The 20,882-nt window shown below is 35.5% G+C and overlaps 1 protein-coding gene and 2 non-coding genes across 3 annotated transcripts; 1 reads left to right on the forward strand and 2 right to left on the reverse strand.

Moving 5' to 3' along the window:
• The first annotated feature begins 268 nt into the window (after positions 1-268).
• Positions 269-2,519, forward strand: LOC114262194 (uncharacterized). The gene is made up of 2 exons (XR_014333272.1): positions 269-469; positions 2,125-2,519. It is a non-coding gene; the product is annotated as an uncharacterized LOC114262194 (transcript).
• A 773-nt stretch (positions 2,520-3,292) lies between these two features.
• On the reverse strand, positions 3,293-14,255 carry LOC114262195 (uncharacterized). Its single transcript, XR_014333271.1, has 7 exons — positions 14,052-14,255; positions 13,041-13,511; positions 12,434-12,588; positions 11,482-11,577; positions 10,953-11,209; positions 4,955-5,175; positions 3,293-3,864 (listed from the first exon to the last, which is right to left on the reverse strand). It is a non-coding gene; the product is annotated as an uncharacterized LOC114262195 (transcript).
• A 4,202-nt stretch (positions 14,256-18,457) lies between these two features.
• Positions 18,458-20,415, reverse strand: LOC114262196 (CASP-like protein 4C1). Its single transcript, XM_028202552.2, has 3 exons — positions 19,497-20,415; positions 19,148-19,283; positions 18,458-19,038 (listed from the first exon to the last, which is right to left on the reverse strand). Exons 1-3 carry the CDS (start codon positions 19,736-19,738, stop codon positions 18,817-18,819), a joined length of 600 nt encoding a protein of 199 aa, XP_028058353.1. The 5' UTR covers positions 19,739-20,415; the 3' UTR covers positions 18,458-18,816.
• Positions 20,416-20,882: the final 467 nt, after the last annotated feature.

Here is a 20,882-nt window from a genome sequence, read left to right on the forward strand (position 1 = left end):
GATATTGAACTTATGCATTTTTTTTTAATTTTTTTTATTTTGCTATATTTTCTTTTTTTTTTCCTTTCCTTTATTTTGTTTTTTTTAATGTAATTTTTTTTGTTTTTTTATTGAGTTGTTACCTTTTATATAAACAAATGTTTGTGAAATTAGACTGTTAACTGCAGGGGTGAAAATGTAATTTTCAAAACGTTAGGAGTGGGTAGTAATTGAACCAAACCTCAAGGGGTGTCAATGTAATTTATCCTTTTCTTTTTAAATTTTGTTTGCAGAGTTGCCCTTATTGTTTTCTTTATTACATTGGTATCCTTTGCCATAAAAGCCCTTCAAACCCTAATCCCCTGGATCTGAAAACAACTCGATGCGCTACGGTACAGAAGAGTTTGATCGCAATCCGCATCAACTTTCACTTTCTCTTGGATCGCCATCTTCATTGATCTCTCGTATCTGAGATTTGATCAGCAAAAAGGTACGTAATTCTCTTTCTTTCTCTGTTTCTTACCATGTAATGTGTCCTTAATATGCTCTAGAGAAGAGCAAAAAATGAAATAAAATGGAGAAGTGGAGGAGAAGATTTTGTTGCATAAATCACTCTGATAAGCTTGAATTTTTGACTTGAATAAAGGAACAAAAATTTAATACTACTTTGTTGGATTTCAAGTTGTTTTAGTGCCAGTGTTCTAACTATCTCAAGGTTTGATCACTCTACTTGGTAATCTTTTAAGCACTGATATTATATGTTGGTATTGAATCAATTGAGGAACATTGTTTCTAGTATGCTTTTGCATTTGGGTAATGCAGTGCTTGTACTCTATTCAACTTGAAGAAAAAGGAAACTGTTTGAAACCAACGAGATTAGGATGAAAGGGCTTTCTTTCATTAACATTTAGTTTAGTGAAGGTGCATAGCTTCTTTGAATTCCCCATTGATTGACTATTACATTTAGGGATGGGACTGATCCCAAAAGAAAGATCTTTCTTTTTGGTTATGAAATTGCTTAGATTGAAAAGCAAAGCAAGTCAATGATGTATTGATGCCTCATTGAGTCGAGGATATTAGCATCTTAATTTGTATGTTAGAAATTGGTCATACATAACTAGCAGAATCGATACACTTTGACACTTCATACTTGGTTGTTATGGTGATTATTGACTCATATACTTTTGTGGCGATCGTCTTTATTTGATCTCATGAAATTGTTTGGAGAACATGGAGGTCTTAGGAAAGAAAATTTATTTTGCAAAATTAGTTAATAAGAGAAGCTTGTATCTAGGTAGAAAGGAGGAACAAGTTACATGAGTTTATTTGTATGGGTTTTTATTTTCCTTGTCTGGCAATTTTTTTTTTTTTTTAAATTGCACTGTCGAAATATGTCTGTACTGATTGAATATGAATCCTGGAGCATTGAGTAACAGAGATAAAAGTGCTTCTGACATTATCAATTCTAGACATTGAGGATTTTCTTAGGTTGGGGAAACTTGCAAGGTGAAGAGTGCCACCGTCAAGTAGAATTTTTTAATGCATCTACTATGGGAAATCGAAAATGTCAGCTTCAAGAGTTACTGATTCTGTAGGGGGAGGGTTATGTGTTGTCCTGCTTGAATGAGATTTAAGGTGTTGCTGATATGTGAGGATAAAAAATGGGTGATTTGAGCCGATGTTATAGCGGAAAAAATTCAGAATATGAAGGAAGCTGCTGGTTGTCCCTCATTTTATGAGGGATGAATAAGTAATCTGTAGTAAGATGCTAAATCCACCGTCTGTCAAGGACCATCAGTTGAACAAAATCCACCTTCACTGAGTCGGGTATCGATCAATTTGTGCAGGAATGGAACTTAAGTATCCCTGTGGAAGACAATTTTTTACCATATATTCCTATGTTAAATTTCCAATTGCTAATCTTGTTAGATCCTTTGTTTTTGCTGTGGAAAGTACAATTCCTGCAAGCCTTTGTTTTGTTCCTCTTCTATCTCTTGTTACAGTTGCTATAATTTTAGTTAATCTGATAATTTTACTTTTGGTATTTGATAGAGTTATTTTGGACCATGGTATTTTCCTTCCTTTTTTTTTTTTTTTGGGTGATAATTGGGTGCTTAATATGACGAATTCTTTGTGCTTTGACAGATGATTGATGATCAAGACTTGGGATTCTTTGCCAACTTTCTTGGCATATTCATATTTGTCTTGGTGATTGCTTACCACTATGTGATGGCTGATCCCAAATATGAAGGGAACTGAAAAGGGCTCGCAGTGTTCCCAATACTTTTTCATTTCATGTGAACATTCTTATGTTAGAATTTTAATACAGTGATGACCTCTGATTTGGAATTTCACATTTGCAGCTGTCTTCGATCCCCCGATCTCCTTTATTTTTAATTATTTTTAATTTACTTATAATGTCAGGGAGCTTAGTGGGTTGTGGATGAAGCCACATGTGTTCCTTTCTTATTATGAATAAAGTTATTACAAACCAAAAAAAAAGAAGAAAAAGAAAAGAAAAAGAAGATACGTTTCCCTAATTATTCTGTTGCGGCTCCATTTATGCAGCTTTTGAAAATCATTCCTAGGTCAGTGCTGTGAAGCGAGAGCAAGTATTTGGTGTAACTGGTATTATCACAGTGATGTAACCTTTATCTCACATATTTATAGGCCCGTTTGTTTTCCGCTATTACGGCCCACTCCGGACTGTGACCGTCTATTACGGCCCACTCCGGACTGTGACTGATGAGCAGTGAAGATGGCTCATGTTTGTTTTGGTTTTGGAACTCTGAATTCGTAATCTCTTCGGACTACGATAGGCCTTAGTGAGGGGTATTAGTAGTCTGAGCTGAGAGATGGTATTAGCAAAATAATCCGTTCGGATTGGGTGTTACCGGACATCCGTCCGAAGTCCAGCCAGTCAACTGTAATTTTTTTTTTACTTGTTGGGCATTTTTTTGTTCAAACATTTTCTTGTATTTTTTGTTAAGTAAAAATTATAATTTTATTTTTATTTTTTTATTTTATATAAAAATAATTTAACAATTTTCACCCTAACAACTATCATCAAAACAAATACAATTTTATTAATTCTCTCATTAACAATTTTTTCACTATTAATTCTACCTCTCAAACCAAACGGGGCATAATGTAAGCTCTACTATTATAATAAGTTCCTCTTTATAGGAGAATGGTGTGTTTGCCGATTGAATTAAATATCACCTCATGAGGCTAAGAAGATGTTTTGAAATTCTCACCGCAAATGCATCCAGGATCACATGGTGCAGTTAAAAATAACCACAAAATATAAAGCTGATGCTATCACCATTAAACCTTTTATTCTTCTCTCCGTGATCATGAAAAAGACCACAATTTGTTTCAGTTGTCAACAGAAAAAAGTTAAAACAGGCTTACTGGAGGAAAGACCCAAACCGATTCAGCTATACAAAGTCAACCACCAGTCTGGGTCGCGAACAACTAGCCTCCACATAAACAAAGAGAACTCGCTCATGGACCACTGTGCCATTTCAACAAAGAGAGATAATCTGGGTATTGCTTTGCCAAAACAAAAGCGATAAATATCCACATCATGAGGATGCTGATAATCACAATCCTCATTATTTGATCGCTGCCCTGATTCACCCTGTTCCCAGTAAGATGACGTGATGCCGGTGAAGGCACATTCTCATTATTTGCAAGACACCCACTTGCTCTCATCAGAACGATCTCTTCATTCATATTGTGCGCGGCAACTTGGTCTGAACATTTTAGGCAATAATACTTACAGCCAAGAAAGGAAGGGAGTGACTGAAGGTACTCCGAGAGAACCTTCCGGTAGTTTTCTCCAACAACCCAAAATTTTTGCTGTGTGGTGGGTCACATAACCTGCACGATCCATATTTCAAAAAGTAAGTCCTCATAGTCCCAGTAAGGTTCCTATTGCGTCCCCTATGGAAGAATGGTGTGAAATTTCTAATTCTTGTTGTACTAGGTTTTTTCTTCTATAGAGAGCGATGGAATTCTTGAAAGATTATGAGCCAGAGTTAGCAAGTCACCACCCAACAGGCAAAGACCTATGGCTATGTTTGGATGACAAGACTGGAACAGCAGGAATGCAAATTCTATTACCAGGAATTCCATTACTAGTAACAATATATACGTATCAATGCAATTCTAGTGTTTAGTTTGGTTAGGAATCTTCTATAATGAATAAGATATAATTTAAATTTTGTGGGCCTATTTATTGTTTTATTCTTAAATGAGTCACATTCCTGTTCCCACGGGTGGAATTGGATTCCCACAAGTGTGGTAATCTCATTCTGCCTTGGGAATTGAACTAAAAATCACATTTTCATTCTTGGATGTATCCAAACAACGAAATGAAAGACACTTGGAATGCAATTCCCACTACGCCTCTCTATTCCTGCCATCCAAACATGTTAGGAGTCCACTGAGGGAGGGTGTGATATCATGATATCACCACATGCACTCGTGTGTTCTTTTTTCTCCCTCTAATTTTTGCCATTGTTTGGTTTCATCTCATGATTGAAGGGAAGGACGATACCTCTAGTGTTAAATGTAAAGAAAGATGGCCAGCTTGTTAAGCTAAGTAACAGTCTAATAGAAATCATAAGATTACGATAAATTTTTGCCATTGTTTGGTTTCATCTCATGATTGAAGGGAAGGACGATACCTCTAGTGTTAAATGTAAAGAAAGATGGCCAGCTTGTTAAGCTAAGTAACAGTCTAATTGAAATCATAAGATTACGATACAAACACTATAAAGAGGAGTGATATTTGTCTTTTTCTAGAGTAGGTTACTTGTTGGATAAAGCTGCCAAAATCAAATATGATGATGATTTCTTCATTCAAACATCATCTTTTCAACGTCAAGGTGCAGCAGAAATTGGAAAGTCACACAACATAACAAGTCCTTCAAAAAAAAAAACTGAGGCTTGAAGAGATGGAGCTTACTTGAAACAAAGTTTGTGTAATCACTTGGGCAACTGTAGGAAGCTGTATGACAATCAAATAGCCAAGACGGTTTGGGTAATGATCTTGCAAAAGGAGAGCACAAGATCTCAACATTTGCATGGGGAATCCAGAAGGAGATAATCCTTCACAATCCATCAAAACTGTAATTTGAGGATTTTCGACATTAACCAAGTGCATTACCCCATGCTCTACCTGGGAAACTGAAGAAGAAACATATAGCGATGTCAACAATTGTGTCAGAATAATCAAACAATGAAAGTGAGAAACAAATTAACTAATGACAGAGAAGCAGCATTGGTATAGAAGTATGGAGACAATCAAGGTTTATATAAACATACAAGTATTAGTGTATTCAATCAGCTTAGTGAATACACTAACAATGGTGAAGGATGATTCCATTTGCAATGTATTTTTCATCATTTTTTAGTGAACCAAATGTGAGATTGGAAATTCTAATGGAATGATCATTCCATTCCACCTTCATTCCAATGAACCAAACACTACCTAAAATTTAACCTTTTTTTTTTTGGCCTCGTATCCAAAATGAAATTTCATATTAAAGACAAACAAAATGTAACTGCCTTCAGTCACCATCTGCAAGTACTACCTCTCCAATTGGGCCTTTGTGCATTGGTACCTATACTGATAGTAACAAAACTTATTGTTGGAAATTTGTGTTAATGTATATAATATGATAGTGGTGTTGGTGAAGGATAGTGGCATGTATAGAATATGATAGTGGTGTTGGTGGTAGATAGTGGCATGTATATAATATGATAGTGGTAGATAGTGGTAATATATAATATGTAAGTGGCATATAATGGGTTATAATGATGTTTGTAATATCTCCTATATAAGGAGTGTCATTTGGTCTTGTAAGATAAGAAGTTTTGAATATAACAAAAAATATATTCCTTCTTCCTCATATTTTCGGAGTTCTTCTTCCTCATATTTTCTAAGTTGGTATCAGAGCAACAAAAAACACAGCAGCCCTAAAACCGTCATAGCCATGTCGGAAGTCACGTCCGAAACCACTTCAACCCCTGCCGCTGCCATTCCGGTGAAAACGTCCAACTCTCACTCTGTCCAAATCACCACCATCCGCCTAAATGGTGATAATTTTCTTCGTTGGTCACAATCTGTCCGGATGTATATCCGTGGGCAAGGAAAGATCGGTTACATCACTGGTGACAAGAAGGCTCCTGCTGTTAATGATCCGCTGTTCGACAGTTGGGACGCTGAAAACTCCATGGTTATGACATGGTTGGTCAATTCCATGGAGGAGGATATAAGCTCTAATTACATGTGCTATACTACTGCACAAGAATTGTGGAATAATGTTAGTCAGATGTATTCTGACCTAGGAAATCAATCTCAAGTCTTCGAATTAACTTTGAAGTTGGGAGAGATTCGTCAAGGAGATGATTCCGTCACCAAATATTTCAATTCGTTGAAAAGGTTGTGGCAGGATCTTGACATCTTCAACACATACGAATGGAAATCGGTTGACGACTGCAACCACCACAAGAAAACTGTGGAAGACAGCCGTATTTACAAGTTTCTTGCCGGCCTCAACATTGAGTTCGATGAAGTGCGAGGAAGAATTATTGGCAGACCTCCTCTCCCATCCATTGGCGAAGTATTTGCCGAAGTCAGAAGGGAAGAGAGCCGAAGGAGCGTCATGCTTAAGAAAAAAGGTACTGGTGAATCAATTGAAATTTCTGCTTTAATTAGCGATGCTGCGGCCAACAAGGCTGCAAATTACCAGCGCAGGTTTGATGATAAGCCACGGGTCTGGTGTGATTTTTGCAACAAGCCTCGCCATACACGCGAAACGTGTTGGAAGATCCATGGCAAACCTGTCAACTGGAAAAGCAGCAAACAAGGAGAGAAGAATCGTGGCTTTCCTACCACTAATGAAGCCGATTCAGGTCCCTTCAACAAAGAGCAGATTGATCAACTCTTAAAGCTGATAAAATCCAACTCCTCATCTGGTACTCCTAGTGTTTTGTTGGCACAAACAGGTAGAAATCCTAAAGCCTTCTCTTGCCTAAACTTCTCTCTGTGGATCATAGATTCCGGTGCCTCTGATCACATGACTAGTTTTTCTCATTTATTTAGTACCTATTTCCCTTGTTCTGGTCATGACAAAATCAGAATAGCCGATGGTAGTTTTTCACCTATTGCAGGAAAAGGATTTATTAAACTAACTGAGAAAATTAATCTCAATGCTGTTCTTCACGTCCCCAACTTAGCCTGTAACCTTTTGTCTGTCAGTAAACTATCTAAGGATTCTAATTGTCGTGTTACATTTTTTGAATCCCATTGTGAATTTCAGGACCAGAACTCGGGGATGATGATTGGGCGTGCTAGGATGCTTGAAGGTCTTTACTACTTTGATGAAGTACCTGTTAGTAATAAAAAAGCTCAGAGCTTTAATAGTACTAGTTCAATCTCTGTTCAAGAAAAAATAATGCTATGGCACTATAGGCTAGGACATCCTAGTTTTCTTTATCTGAAACATTTATTTCCAGAATTATTTAAAGGGATTGATTGTTCTTCTTTTCATTGTGAAAGTTGCATTTTTGCAAAATTTCATCGCTCTACTTATTTGCCAAAACCTTACCAGGCTTCCAAACCTTTTTATTTGATTCATAGTGATGTTTGGGGCCCTTCTAAAATCCCTACTCTTTCTGGTAAAAAATGGTTTGTTACATTTATTGATGACCATACCCGCTTATGTTGGATTTATTTGATGAATAAAAAATCTGACGTGAAAAATTTATTCACAAATTTTTACAATATGATTGAAAACCAATTTCAAACCAAAATTGGTATTTTACATTCTGATAATGGAACAGAATATTTCAATGAGCAGTTGGGTGAGTTTTTAGAAAAAAAGGGAATTTTTTATCAATCTACATGTCGGGATACCCCTCAACAAAATGGCATTGCAGAACGAAAAAATAAACATCTACTTGAAGTAGCACGTGCTATAATGTTTTACATGCATGTTCCTAAATATTTATGGGGTGAAGCAATTTTAACAGCCTCGTATTTGATAAACAGGATGCCTACAAAGGTGTTAACATACAAAACACCTTTTGATTGTCTCAAGACTTTTTTTCCTGACACGAGGTTGGTTTCTGATTTACCCGCCAAAGTTTTTGGATGTACTGCCTATGTTCATGTTCCCAGTCAATTTCGTTCAAAACTTGACCCCCGTGCTATAAAATGTGTTTTTTTGGGTTATTCCTCAAACAAAAAGGGGTATAAGTGTTTCGATCCTCAAACCAAGAAATTTCATGTGAGTATGGATGTATCATTTGTGGAAACAAAATCCTATTTCCCCAACACTTCTCTTCAGGGGGAGACAAGTGGAGTAGAAGACCGTTTTTGGGATATTTCTATCCCGCTCCCCAATGTCATTTATCCTACACAAAAACCACATCTGTCTGATAATGATCACTTAGGAGAACCAAGTTCTATGGTGCCTAGTCAAGAAGATTCTTGTTTAGGGGGAGAAGTACTACAAAATGATCTAAATCCTGAGCTTCAGGTTTATACTAGGAAGCGATTTCATCTGAGGAATAATGACCCGAATGTCCATCCTAATGACCCGAATGTCCACCCGAGTTCTGACATCGAAATTTTAGGTAATCCTATTCCTTCTATTTCCGACCTTGATGTTCCTATAGCAATTAGGAAAGGTGTCCGAAATTGCATTAAACATCCTATTGCAAATTACCTCTCCTATCAAAGACTGTCTAAAAACCATAGAGCTTTCACATCTAGGATTTCACACTTGTTTGTTCCAAGGAATATACAGGAAGCATTGGATGATCCGAATTGGAAATTAGCAGTCATGGAGGAGATGAATGCTTTAAGGAGAAGTGGTACTTGGGAGATAGTTGATCTACCCAAAGACAAGAAAACAGTTGGGTGTAAATGGGTGTTTACGATAAAATGTAACGCAGACGGAAGCGTTGAGAGATACAAGGCGAGACTGGTGGCTAAAGGCTTCACTCAAACTTATGGGATCGACTATCAGGAGACGTTTGCTCCTGTTGCTAAAATAAATTCCATCAGAGTACTGTTATCTCTTGCAGTAAATTCAGATTGGCCTCTACATCAACTTGACATTAAAAATGCATTTCTCAATGGTGATCTTGAAGAGGAGGTGTTCATGAGCCTACCGCCGGGATTTGAGCGGAGACTTGGAAGCGACAGAGTATGCAGATTGAACAAGTCATTATACGGACTCAAACAATCACCAAGAGCGTGGTTTGAACGCTTTGGGAAGGCAGTTATCAGTTGTGGCTTCTCGCAGAGTTAAGCAGATCACACAATATTTTATAAACATTCAAAAAACAGTAAAATTGCAATTTTGATTGTTTATGTTGATGACATCATTTTAACTGGTAATGATGAAGCAGAGTTAGCAGCCCTCAAAGAGAAACTCGCAAAAGAATTTCACATTAAGGATCTGGGAGCCCTCAAGTATTTCCTCGGAATGGAATTTGCAAGATCCAAGGAAGGTATATTCGTTAATCAGAGAAAATATGTTCTTGATCTCCTTGGAGAAACAGGTATGCTTGGTTGTAAGATGATGGAGACTCCGATCGAGCCTAACTTGAAGTTACAAGCTGCTAAGGCTGAAGAAGTCAAAGAGAGGGAACAATATCAGCGACTTGTAGGGAAATTGATTTACTTGTCTCATACGCGGCCTGATATTGCCTTTGCAGTCAGCATGGTAAGTCAGTTCATGCACTCACCAGGGGCAGAGCACTTTGAGGCCGTTTATAAGATCTTAAGATATTTGAAAGGAACTCCAGGGAGAGGCTTACTGTTCAAGAAACATGGGCATCTTCAAGTTGAAGTATACACAGATGCAGACTGGGCAGGAAGTGTTACAGACAGGAGATCAACATCCGGATACTGCTCCTTTGTAGGTGGGAACCTAGTTACATGGCGGAGTAAAAAACAGAATGTGGTAGCTAGAAGTAGTGCAGAAGCAGAGTTCAGAGCTGTTGCCCATGGAATCTGTGAAGTAATGTGGATTAAAAGAATTCTTGAAGAATTAAAGCTTTCTCACCCGACACCTATGAAGGTCTATTGTGACAACAAAGCAGCTATATCTATAGCTCATAATCCAGTTCTACATGATCGCACAAAACATATAGAAGTGGATAAACATTTCATCAAGGAGAAAATCAATGCTGGCATAATCTGTATGACCTACCTTCCAACAGGTGAACAATTAGCTGATGTGCTAACGAAGGGACTACACAAGAAGCAATTTGATAAGCTGACTAGCAAGCTGGCTATGGAAGATATCTTCAAACCAGCTTGAGGGGGAGTGCTGGAAATTTGTGTTAATGTATATAATATGATAGTGGTGTTGGTGAAGGATAGTGGCATGTATAGAATATGATAGTGGTGTTGGTGGTAGATAGTGGCATGTATATAATATGATAGTGGTAGATAGTGGTAATATATAATATGTAAGTGGCATATAATGGGTTATAATGATGTTTGTAATATCTCCTATATAAGGAGTGTCATTTGGTCTTGTAAGATAAGAAGTTTTGAATATAACAAAAAATATATTCCTTCTTCCTCATATTTTCGGAGTTCTTCTTCCTCATATTTTCTAAGTCTTATATTACCTCTAGATTGGAGAAGTGATGGAGAGGTAACCCAAATCAAATCAAATCAAACCAAAATTAAGCCTCGTGTCTCAATCAAGTGACTAAGAATAAAAAAAAAAAACTACACCCAATTTAGTCATTTGATGGAGCTTCTGTAGGGATAGATTGGGTATAGATCTAACCTTTGGCTTAATTTTCACAAAGTGGTTTGCCTTCAGGTTTGAACCCACAACCTCAAAGTTAGTAGGCCAAGTTTTAACAACTGAACTAGTGCCCCCTTGTTTAAGAGGTACATAGACATAAATTTAACAGAAACAAATGTGAACCAACTGCTTTAGCGAAGATAGGTCTGTTGTTGGATCTCAAGCTAGAGCAAGCAAGACCTAGTCGAATAATGAGGCAAGGCCGTAGCTGCACGTCATATCCATGCCAAAAGACCAAATGCGACCAAGACTCAAGCTCTTTTGGTGGAAGAAAAGTAAAAGTCTGCCTCCAATGAATTGTCTTCTTGATTGATGATAGCAACCTTGAAAACTCACCATTTGCAGCAGTGTAAAATCTATGAAGCTCATCATCATTAAGCCTGTAGAGATATTTCAATATCATATTTCACTAAATTTACCTCAAAGGCAAGATAAAATTTCCAATTAAATGAGGATTCAGTAATTACAAAAATGAGTATCCTGAGACCTTGATTTTTTTTGTTGTTGTTTACTATTAGAATTATATAGGCATACATAAAGAACTAGTACAACAGAATTCCTAAGAATAAAGATGTACAAATGTGAAGAAAATAAAAAAAAGTTCTGATTCAAATTTTCCAGGAAGGCATGGCCAGAACATGGTAATGGTTACCTTTCTGGTAAAGTAACACCCAGCTTCTCAAGCTCTTTGTGGAGTTGTTGCAACCAATTTTCGGTAGATAAACTTTCAGGGACTGCATCACAAGACCTGAAAATAAAAATAATTGAATTATGACTTAAGCATAAAAGAATAAGCACAAGGCTAACCAGGACAAAATGGCAACGCAAGATAAGAAATGGAGCATTAACAAAAATGTTAAACCCATATTTATACGATCATAATGGTAATCAGTAAAGTGGGCTGTAAAGATGCCTAGCAAACCTGAAACATAAGCTACAGGATGTTTGTGTTAACCAAATAAGTGGATTAGTACCGGTTCATTCCACTGTAACAAGTTAGCAAAATATGAAGTACCCAAAAAAAAAAAAAAGTAATAAAATGAAAGTTTCATAGATTGACACAATTTGCAATTTCCAACCTGGCTCACACTAACCATTATACTATTTCAGAAGGAAGAAACATTAGCCTGTCCCTGGCACCATCTTCCAGCGTTCTTTATTGGACAGCATTTTATATGTGAGGACTGCCATGACTTTAGATAAAAATAAAAATGTGGCTGGTATGTAGGGAAATTCCATGAAAATATAAATTGCCAGTCTCTAACAACTAGGCAGAAGGAGAAAGGCAGATGATTTTTTACAGAATAAAATTTAAGGGCTAACATGTTGGTTGAAATGGGTTAAGAACCTTCTGGACCAATGTCTAACCATTGACGTTAAGTCAAGTCTTGGACAGAGTCACACAGCAATACGAAAGATTTTTTACAGCTGAAATTATTAACTCGATGAACATTAAATATCTATGTTGGATATGCATATAATACAGATTAGCTTCATAAAACAATGAACCCAAATGTTAAGTCTGTAATAGTAATGCTTTCCATAATTAAACATAAGAAAACTTGTATAAATCAATGAACAGAAAAGAAGCAACTAAGAATCACCTTGAGTCTGAAGTTGGCAATTGTGAAGATGTCTCCTGTTGTGATTCAGAATATGCTTGAGAATCATGTGAACTATCCATTTTTTTTGTCGTACACGCCGATTGATCAGAGAAAACTGTTGCAATTGTGAGGACTAGTAATGGCTTCGACAAACTCTAGCGGGAATAAACAAATTATCAATACTATGAAAATCCCATGACTAAACATTGTTAAATGGGAAACAGAAGAAAGAGAAAAACCCAAAGAAAAGAAGAAGAAGAAGAAAGAATATGACTAAATGACTAACACAATGCTGTATATCATGAACAAGCCAAGGATCTTTAAATCTTGAAAGCAGTTAAGAATTAGCATTTCTCTCACATACTTCTATGACAAAAAAAAGAGGTTTTGCAGTGTTAATAATGCTTGATGTGTGTTCATGTCACATTTTGTGGGGCCAAGTGTGCGTAGATCCTCACATTTTAGAGTTTTTCATGTCTGAATTAGGCAATGATTCCCAGATCAGTTTCCTTGCCATATAGTCTAAATTAAAATTACATGGAAATCACAAGATATAATAACACATCCAACATAGATATGTTCATATAAATGTGTCTATAAAACCAACCTGCATGTATTTAACCAAAGCTTTAAAGGGTGTCCATCTTTCGATCCACTTAAATGGTGGATAGCAGAGAACTTGCAATGCCTGAAGGCGACGCCAAACAACAGGACACTTGGCGCTTGTGTACCTCCGTACAATCTCAAGGGCTGCAGTTTTTACTATAAAGAGTCCTATATCACCAACAACCCCATTTCCAATTATCCCATGTTTCATTGAAGTCACACATTGTAAAGTCTTGTGAGAGAAACCCTTTGATAAAGAATCCGCAGGCTGATTTTTAGTAGTGATAATGACCTTTGGCTCCAACTTCTTTCTTGAACAAAATAGACATAAGGAGTCTCCCATTGGGGCTGATTGGAAAGCTTTCAATCAGTCAATAACGTATGTAGCAGTGTATCACATCATTCCAACATTGAATTTTTCATTCTGAATTACACTAAACAAAAACCTGTGATTTTACTGAAATTGCTCAACCTGCAAAGACCATTCGAAAAACACAAGCACAAGGCCAACTTCAGTGTAACATTCCAGTTAAAAAGGAAAATTTATTCAAAATTTGAAATGCATAAGCAATGTGTAAAAGAAAATTACTTAGATACTCCCGGAATACCACGTGTCATTGTCTATATAGTACTTGAAAAATTGCAACATACATGTCTCATCCATTAAATTTTTCGCTATGTGATTGGTTGGTTTGACTACTGAATAATTATTCTCTGAAAAATTATGTTAAAAAAAAAAAAAAAAAAACCTAACGAAAGACAGAAATTGCTTGGCTTAAGCTTTGGTTATATGAATATACATACAAAACCAAAACCAAAAATAAAAATAAAAAATCAAAATACGAGCTCCAAAAGATCGAAAAAATCAATTAACAAATTGGCATTTATTTGAAGCTAAATCAAAAGGTTAAACAAAATTCCATATTCAACACGAAATTATGACATTGATTTGAGCTGTTCAAAATCAAAATTTCAAATCAATAAAACGAACGCAGTAAATGCGAGTTATTACCTTAATTGCGGCATAAAATCTGCAAAAACATTTGACCAATTTCAATGTTTAAACTTCAACGCCATCGTTTCCTACAGGATGAATCGAGAACGAGGGTGGAGGGTTAGGGTTAAAGATTGAGGTTGACAAGAGAACACTCTCCAACAGAGTCTCCGTTTGGAGAGAGAGAAAAACAGAGACAGAAAGAGAAACAGTTGTGAGAGGGACAGGAAGAGGAGGGAACTGCCACGTAACAAAACCATCCTCCTGTCACTCTGAAACGGGCCAATCCGTTAAATATTTCGGGTCGGATCTCCCAACCCGCTTCATTAGTATACGTCTATATTTTTTTTTATAAGTTGAAGATTAATTCCACCGTTCACTTACAAAGTCTTGAGTAAAATCAAGACAAAAATACCGTATAACTTGATATCCGGCCCGTTTTATTTATATATACTTACAAAATGTTGATTAAAATCAAGACAAAAATACCGTATAACTTGATATCCAACCCGTTTCATTTATATATGTTGTGGAATTAGACAAAAAAATAAAATATTAAACTCTCTAAATTTGTTTTTGATGATATATTAGAAATAATGCCATGGAAATATGGACGTAATTTATTAGTTTTAAGATACATGTATAAAAAAGGGGAGTGAAAATAAAAATGCTTTAAGAAAAAGGTAAGAGAGATAGGACAAAAAAGAAAAGAAAAGAAAAGAAAAGCAAAGAAAAGAAAAGAAATGAGTGTGACATATTTTATTTTTGAATTTTTTCATTATTAGATAGCTGAAGATAAGTAATTTTCTGAATTTTATTAAAAATTATAAAAATAAACATATATATTTTTATGTTAGACAACTTCATCGTATTCTTTCATCCTCATATTAAAATAATAGCGTTAAATTGTATAGTTTAAGTTTTGAAATGACACTTCTACTCATTAAATTAAATTTTAACAAATAATGATTTGGCACATCATTTTTAAGTAGACCACATTCATTGAAATTGAAAATTTTAGTGACTAAATCAATAAATTTGACAAATATGACATTAATTGAAGGCATAAAAGTGAAATTAACTCTAAGAAATATGGTTACTAGCTTTTCTATTCTTATTTATCATCTTCATCCTATTTTTTCTTTTATTTACTTTTCAATTTTATGAAAATGAATTTTTAAACAAGTTTATCACAATCAAAATGGTTCGCTACCTTGATATTCAAACATGTTATTGGCCTTGTTTTGGTATAACTTATTGAGGTTCTTTTGTTTGTTTTTAACATTTTTTTTCAAATTGTACAAGTGTGTTTGGTGTAACTTTTAATTATAATTACGAAATATAAATAATTTAAAAAAATTATAAAAAAATGAATTATCAAAACGACAGAACTTGAGAAAAAATATTTTTAATTTATATTTTTTATTATTAATTTTTAACTTTAAAAAAATTAAAATATTAAAAATTAAAAATAATTATAAAAAATTTTACACAACACTAAAAATTTAAGGATACAACCAGGGCCCATTGTTCTAAAAAAAAAAAAAATAGGGCCCATAAATCCAGTGTCATACTAATTTCTTGAGCTATGACTCTTTTTGAATACCCAAAATGATTAAAAAAAAAAAATGATTTTTTTTCATCATGCTTACGTGCTTATTAATCATTAAGATAGAAGAGTGAGTATTAATATTACGAATTGATGTATTTCAGTTAAAAGACCAGCTTTAAACTTTTTCAATTGTCGTTATGATTAATATTTTAACATGATATCCAGACATGTCACGTGAAGCATATGAAGTCTCAAGTCCAATGGCAAAGAAATTTAATGCAAGACTAATGCCATCCCATCCCATCCCATCCCACCAGGGAAGGGAGGTGAAAGAAGAAAGTCGGCACAATAAAGTCAATAAAAACCAAAGAAAATTTATTATCCATTCCACCAATGTGATTCATACAAGTGTGCCTTTTCGAATTAGACTATCCAATAAAAAGTGAGTCCAATTCCAAAGAAAATCAGAATCCGCAAGTCAAATTTATAATTTATACATTTTAATTAAAAAAAATTAAAAAATCATTATAAATTATCGTATTACTCTTTTTTATTTTTTTATATATTTTTTCGTAAAAAATTAAAAAATTATTAAAATAATATATTCTTAAACGAGACCTAAAGATTGTTTTGATAAATAAGTTAAAAGTTAAATTTTTGACTTCTTTTATTATTTTTTTTAAAAAAAAAATGTAAAAAAATAAAAAAAATAATATGATCCAAAAAAAATTAAAAATCAAAAATCAAAAAAATAACTTTTAATCTTTTTGCTAAAAGGGGCCTAAGCTATCTTAATCGTGCGCATATCAAGTTTAATAATCTTTGACACAATTTGAAAGTTTCACTCCAGTAAAGACATCTCCAATGGTGCATTACTTTTTTCATCAAATTTGAATAAAAAATTGAGTAAAAACTTTGTTTTATATTGCCTGCTCCAACGAAGGGATTTGACTTTTCATCAAACCATCGATCAACCGGCATCCCTCAGCCCAGGCCTGCAGATCTTGACCTCATCAACCAAAGTGGTCATCAAGTAAATCAATGAAAAGGAACCTAATCCTCACCACCACAAACACACACACACACACACACACACACACCCCAAAAAAAAAAAACCAAACAAGTTTAGAATTGGCATTTTTCTTGATTTTTTTTTCTTGATTTGGTGATGTTGATTTCTTTGAAATAATATTTTTTGTTTTTTTGGTTAATTTGGGAGGTAATAAGCATGAAATAGCTTATGTTGAAGGAGACAAGTACTATGGAGCAAAAACAACCTTAAATGTGTGGGAACCCAACCCAAAATACAACAGTCTAATGAGTTCAACTTGTCTCAAATTTGGATATTGGGTGGTTCTTTTGGTGAAGATCTTAACAACATTGAAGCTGGTTGGCAGGTGTATTTTTCTAACTCAAATTCTGAATTTACTTACCACCTTAAAATGAAAATGCATTCTTTTGATTTGATTGCATTTTTTGTTCCCCAATTGAATTAGAGTCTGATTGTAGAGTAAATATGATTTCAGGTCAGCCCAGATCTTTATGGTGATAACAACACAAGATTGTTCACTTACTGGATTGTAAGCTTTCAAAAAATTCCCACTATGGTTTTGGGTTTTTGTCACAAATTCCCTCATCTGTCACTTTTAATTTTAGTGTAAATTCCCTCATCAGCTCTACGTAATGTGAAATCTTTTATTACTATATATTGTTGTTTCATATAATTGAATCTTCATTAGAATACTTTGGAGTTTGTAGACGAAACTAGAGACGAATTGAATTTGAATTCGTTCAACTATCGTATTGTCGAAGCCTTTTTCGGAGTCAATTTTGCATTCACTCGAAAAATGGTTTGAATAACTAATAGGAGTGTAAAAATGGCCCGTGGCCTATGGGCTGCTCGGGATGGGCTTGGGCTTGAGCCTGAGCCCGAGCCCGAGCCCGAGCCATCATTTTAAAGCCCGGCCCAACCCATGGCCCGACCCATCGGCCCACGTAAGGCCTGGCTCGACTCGAGGCCAAGTGTCTTTTTTAGTGAAAAATAATAAAATTTTGGTAAAAAAAATTTTAAAAACAAAAAAAATTGGTTAGACCCACCTAAGCTGGCCAAAGCTCGAGGCCTGAATACCCTTGGGCTTGGGCCTAATTTTTCGATGGTGGGAGCCAGTGAGGCCCGACATGGGCCCAGTTCAGCCCGAGCCCAAATGGGCCGGGCCAGGCTGGGTCAGATTTACACCCCTAATAACCAAATATACGAAGTGAATCACCACTCGACAAAGAACGCGTTTCTACCCGGACACACCTCAATCGATGTCTGGAGCCCATTTGAATTTAGGGCTATTTTAAGAAGATGGTTATAATCAATTTTTTGTAAAAGAGAAAAGTGGGTTATAGTCTGGGAAGTGAATTATAACTCACTTCCCAAAACACCCCTTAGCCTCAAAGTTAGCCAAAAGTCATGGTTGCATAAACCATTTTTCCAACACTCTATGTTACCTATTTCTGTGAGAATTGTTCACTGAAGAGGATGATCAGGGAACATTTGGCCGAATGTCTCGTCCGGTGGATCCCATCCTCAACGATTATACATAGTAAAATGGTAAAAAGTAGTCTAGATGTTCAGTTTGGTGAAACATTTGCTATATTCTTAATTTGATATAAATTTAATAAAACTACTGACGTATAAAAATAAAGATTTTTTTATTAAATTTAAATTTAATAATAAATTTAATGTAGCGTTAAAAATGACCTATTAGTCACTTTAGAACCAATATGGAGTAAATGACAAATACTCCATCACCAAATAGTGCAAATCCTCTATCACCGAATAGTTGTAACAATTAGTTCAAAAATTAAAAAAAATAAAAAAAAATTGTAACAATCTCTTTGATTTATTCATCAAAAAAGAAAAAAAACAATCTTTTTGATCAGGGGAAAAAACCAAGAAAAAAAATTACACGAAAAAATCAGTCTTGGTCACAGCTCTCCCAATAGCATATGCACAACATTAAAGTGAAGACAACACAACAGCCTGGAATGAACTTACTTTTAACAAACCCAACCCAACCCAAATCAAATCAAATCAATCAAGCTTACACAGTACGGTGCACAGCCAAAAACGAATACTCTCACACATCCAAATAAATACTCTCCCTCTCTCAAACAAATCAAAACCGTTCATTATAAATAAATAAAGGGCTCAGATTCACTGATTGTCTAGTCTAGTCTAGTCTAGAGATGAAAACGAGTTCCGTTGATAATGAAACAGACGACCCGAAATCCCGAAAGCAGCGAGGAAAGCCCCAAAAACAGAAAGCCGGCGTATCCCAAGGCGATGGATATGTCGGACTGTACGCAAAACGCGTTGCTGGCCGTACACGTGTCCCCCGCCTTCAGCGTCCGAGCAAACTCCGTCCCCGCTGAGCTCGCCGACAGTAACAGGTACGCGAAAACCTAGGAGAGACATTCATTCCATTCAGACCATAAAAGCAAAGAATGATCCAGAGAGAGAGAGGGAAATTGTTTCAAAATTTGAATGAAAGACGGAGAGAGAGAGAGTGACCTGATCATGGCCGTAGTCGAACCAGACCTGAAGGATCTCAGGGAGCAAAGTGACGCCTCTGGAAATCTCCCAAACAGAAGCTCCCATTTCGAACAATGAATACACAGCGACTATGGCATTGGCAGCCAAAACGAATCTGCAAAGATATCCTACTTCAATCTGATTTCCCCCATATTACGATGCCAAACCTAGCCCTCTGTTTGGTCACCGAGAAAATAAACCAAAATAAAAAGAAATTCCTTTCTGATCCTTCAAATTAGAAACCAATTTTAGCTCAAATTTAAACATTTTCTCGGCAACCAAACACGGTTAAATAAAATTACAGCAACATGAAGATATTTATGTGTACCTGAAGGCGGAGAAATTGTACCAGCGAGGCGAATCGGAGCTTCTAGGGTTAACGAGCATGAAAACGGAAGCAGCGGTGGAGAAGCAAAAAGTGCAAAATCGGAAGACGAAAATGAGGGTGTTGAGGCGGCGGAGCTTCTGTACGGAGACGGTGGAGTGGAAGTGAGGAGATTGGGCTTGGATTCGAGGGCGAGGAGAGGGAGTCTCGCCGCCGCCGTTGATGAGCGGCTGAGGGGACCGCATCTTCCGCCGCCGAAGTCAGAGAGAGAGAAAGTGATTGCGAGGAGGAGAGAGAAAGTGAGGAGAAGCCATGGGTGAAGAAGAAAGTAAGAAAGTTAGGAATTTAGGATATCTTTATTGTGGAAAATTCGATTTGATTTTGGTTTGAGTTTGGAGTACGGGACTTGGGATGAATTCCACGAGAGACAGAGATAAGTCTGTGTCCGTATATATACATACATATATATATATAGACAGATACACAGGAGAGAGAGAGAGAGAGAGAGAGAGAGAGAGAGAGAAAAGGGTTTTAGAGAGAGGGAGAGTGAGGGGGAGAGAAATTAGATGGAAGGTAAGAAAAGGGTTTTAGACGCCTTGTTTGGCCATGGCTATTTTTTTTTTGTTTTTTGAACTAAAATTTATAAAAATAAAATATATTAAAATAGTTAATAAAGTAAAATATCATATTAAATCTATTATTATTTTATTATTTTTCTCATAAATATCATATATAATTATAAAAAAATTTAATTATCTTTTTAAATATAAATATTTTAATTTATTAAAACCGTCAAAAATTAAAATAACTTACGAAAATAAATCCCTTTCAAAACGAGGCGAGAGACATAAACAAGTAAGAATAGTAAACAGCAGCCAGACAAGAGAGAGAGAGAGAGAGAGAGGGGCTTTATTTTGCTTTTCTTTGTTCTTTGCAATCTCTTTACCATTTTATTTGTTTATTTTTTTGTCAAAAGATAGAATCTTACATGTTAAAGTTAATTTATAACTAAAAAGAGTTGTTACTGTTATATTAATTTAAATTCTAAATTTTTCATTCACTGTCACTTAAGGCGCAACTATATGTCACTCGACTGTCGTAAAAATTATGTAATTAATTAAATTAAATAGATTTATATTTAAGAATTTGAATTTCAAAACAAGAAACATGCTGAAATTACAAGTAGATTGAATAGGAATACTCAATAAATTAAAATGGCAAAAGGAAAGTAAACCGAAACCTGCATTAGATAATTTCTTTAAAACAGATTCGCCGCCTCACTAGTTGGGTGCTGGAGGTTCTTCGATATCTGTCTCCCAAGATACGACAATTAAACCAGCTACAATAATGCACTTACTGTGTAGATTTGGTGAACAGAATTACGGCAAC

The sequence above is a fragment of the Camellia sinensis genome, chromosome 1 (genome assembly GCF_055761805.1).
Source record: "Camellia sinensis isolate YWXY chromosome 1, ASM5576180v1, whole genome shotgun sequence".
Lineage (NCBI taxonomy): Eukaryota > Viridiplantae > Streptophyta > Magnoliopsida > Ericales > Theaceae > Camellia > Camellia sinensis.

What these genes read in the sequence shown, in the direction of transcription:
- LOC114262196 (XM_028202552.2), bottom strand. Translation starts at nt 19,738, where the DNA reads ATGCGGTCCCCTCAGCCGCTCATCAACGGCGGCGGCGAGACTCCCTCT. An exon ending in TACAATTTCTCCGCCTTCAG is followed by an intron (nt 19,284 to 19,496) that starts GTACACATAAAT and finishes ATATCTTTGCAG; the next exon opens with ATTCGTTTTGGCTGCCAATG. An exon ending in TCGACTACGGCCATGATCAG is followed by an intron (nt 19,039 to 19,147) that starts GTCACTCTCTCT and finishes TGTCTCTCCTAG; the next exon opens with GTTTTCGCGTACCTGTTACT.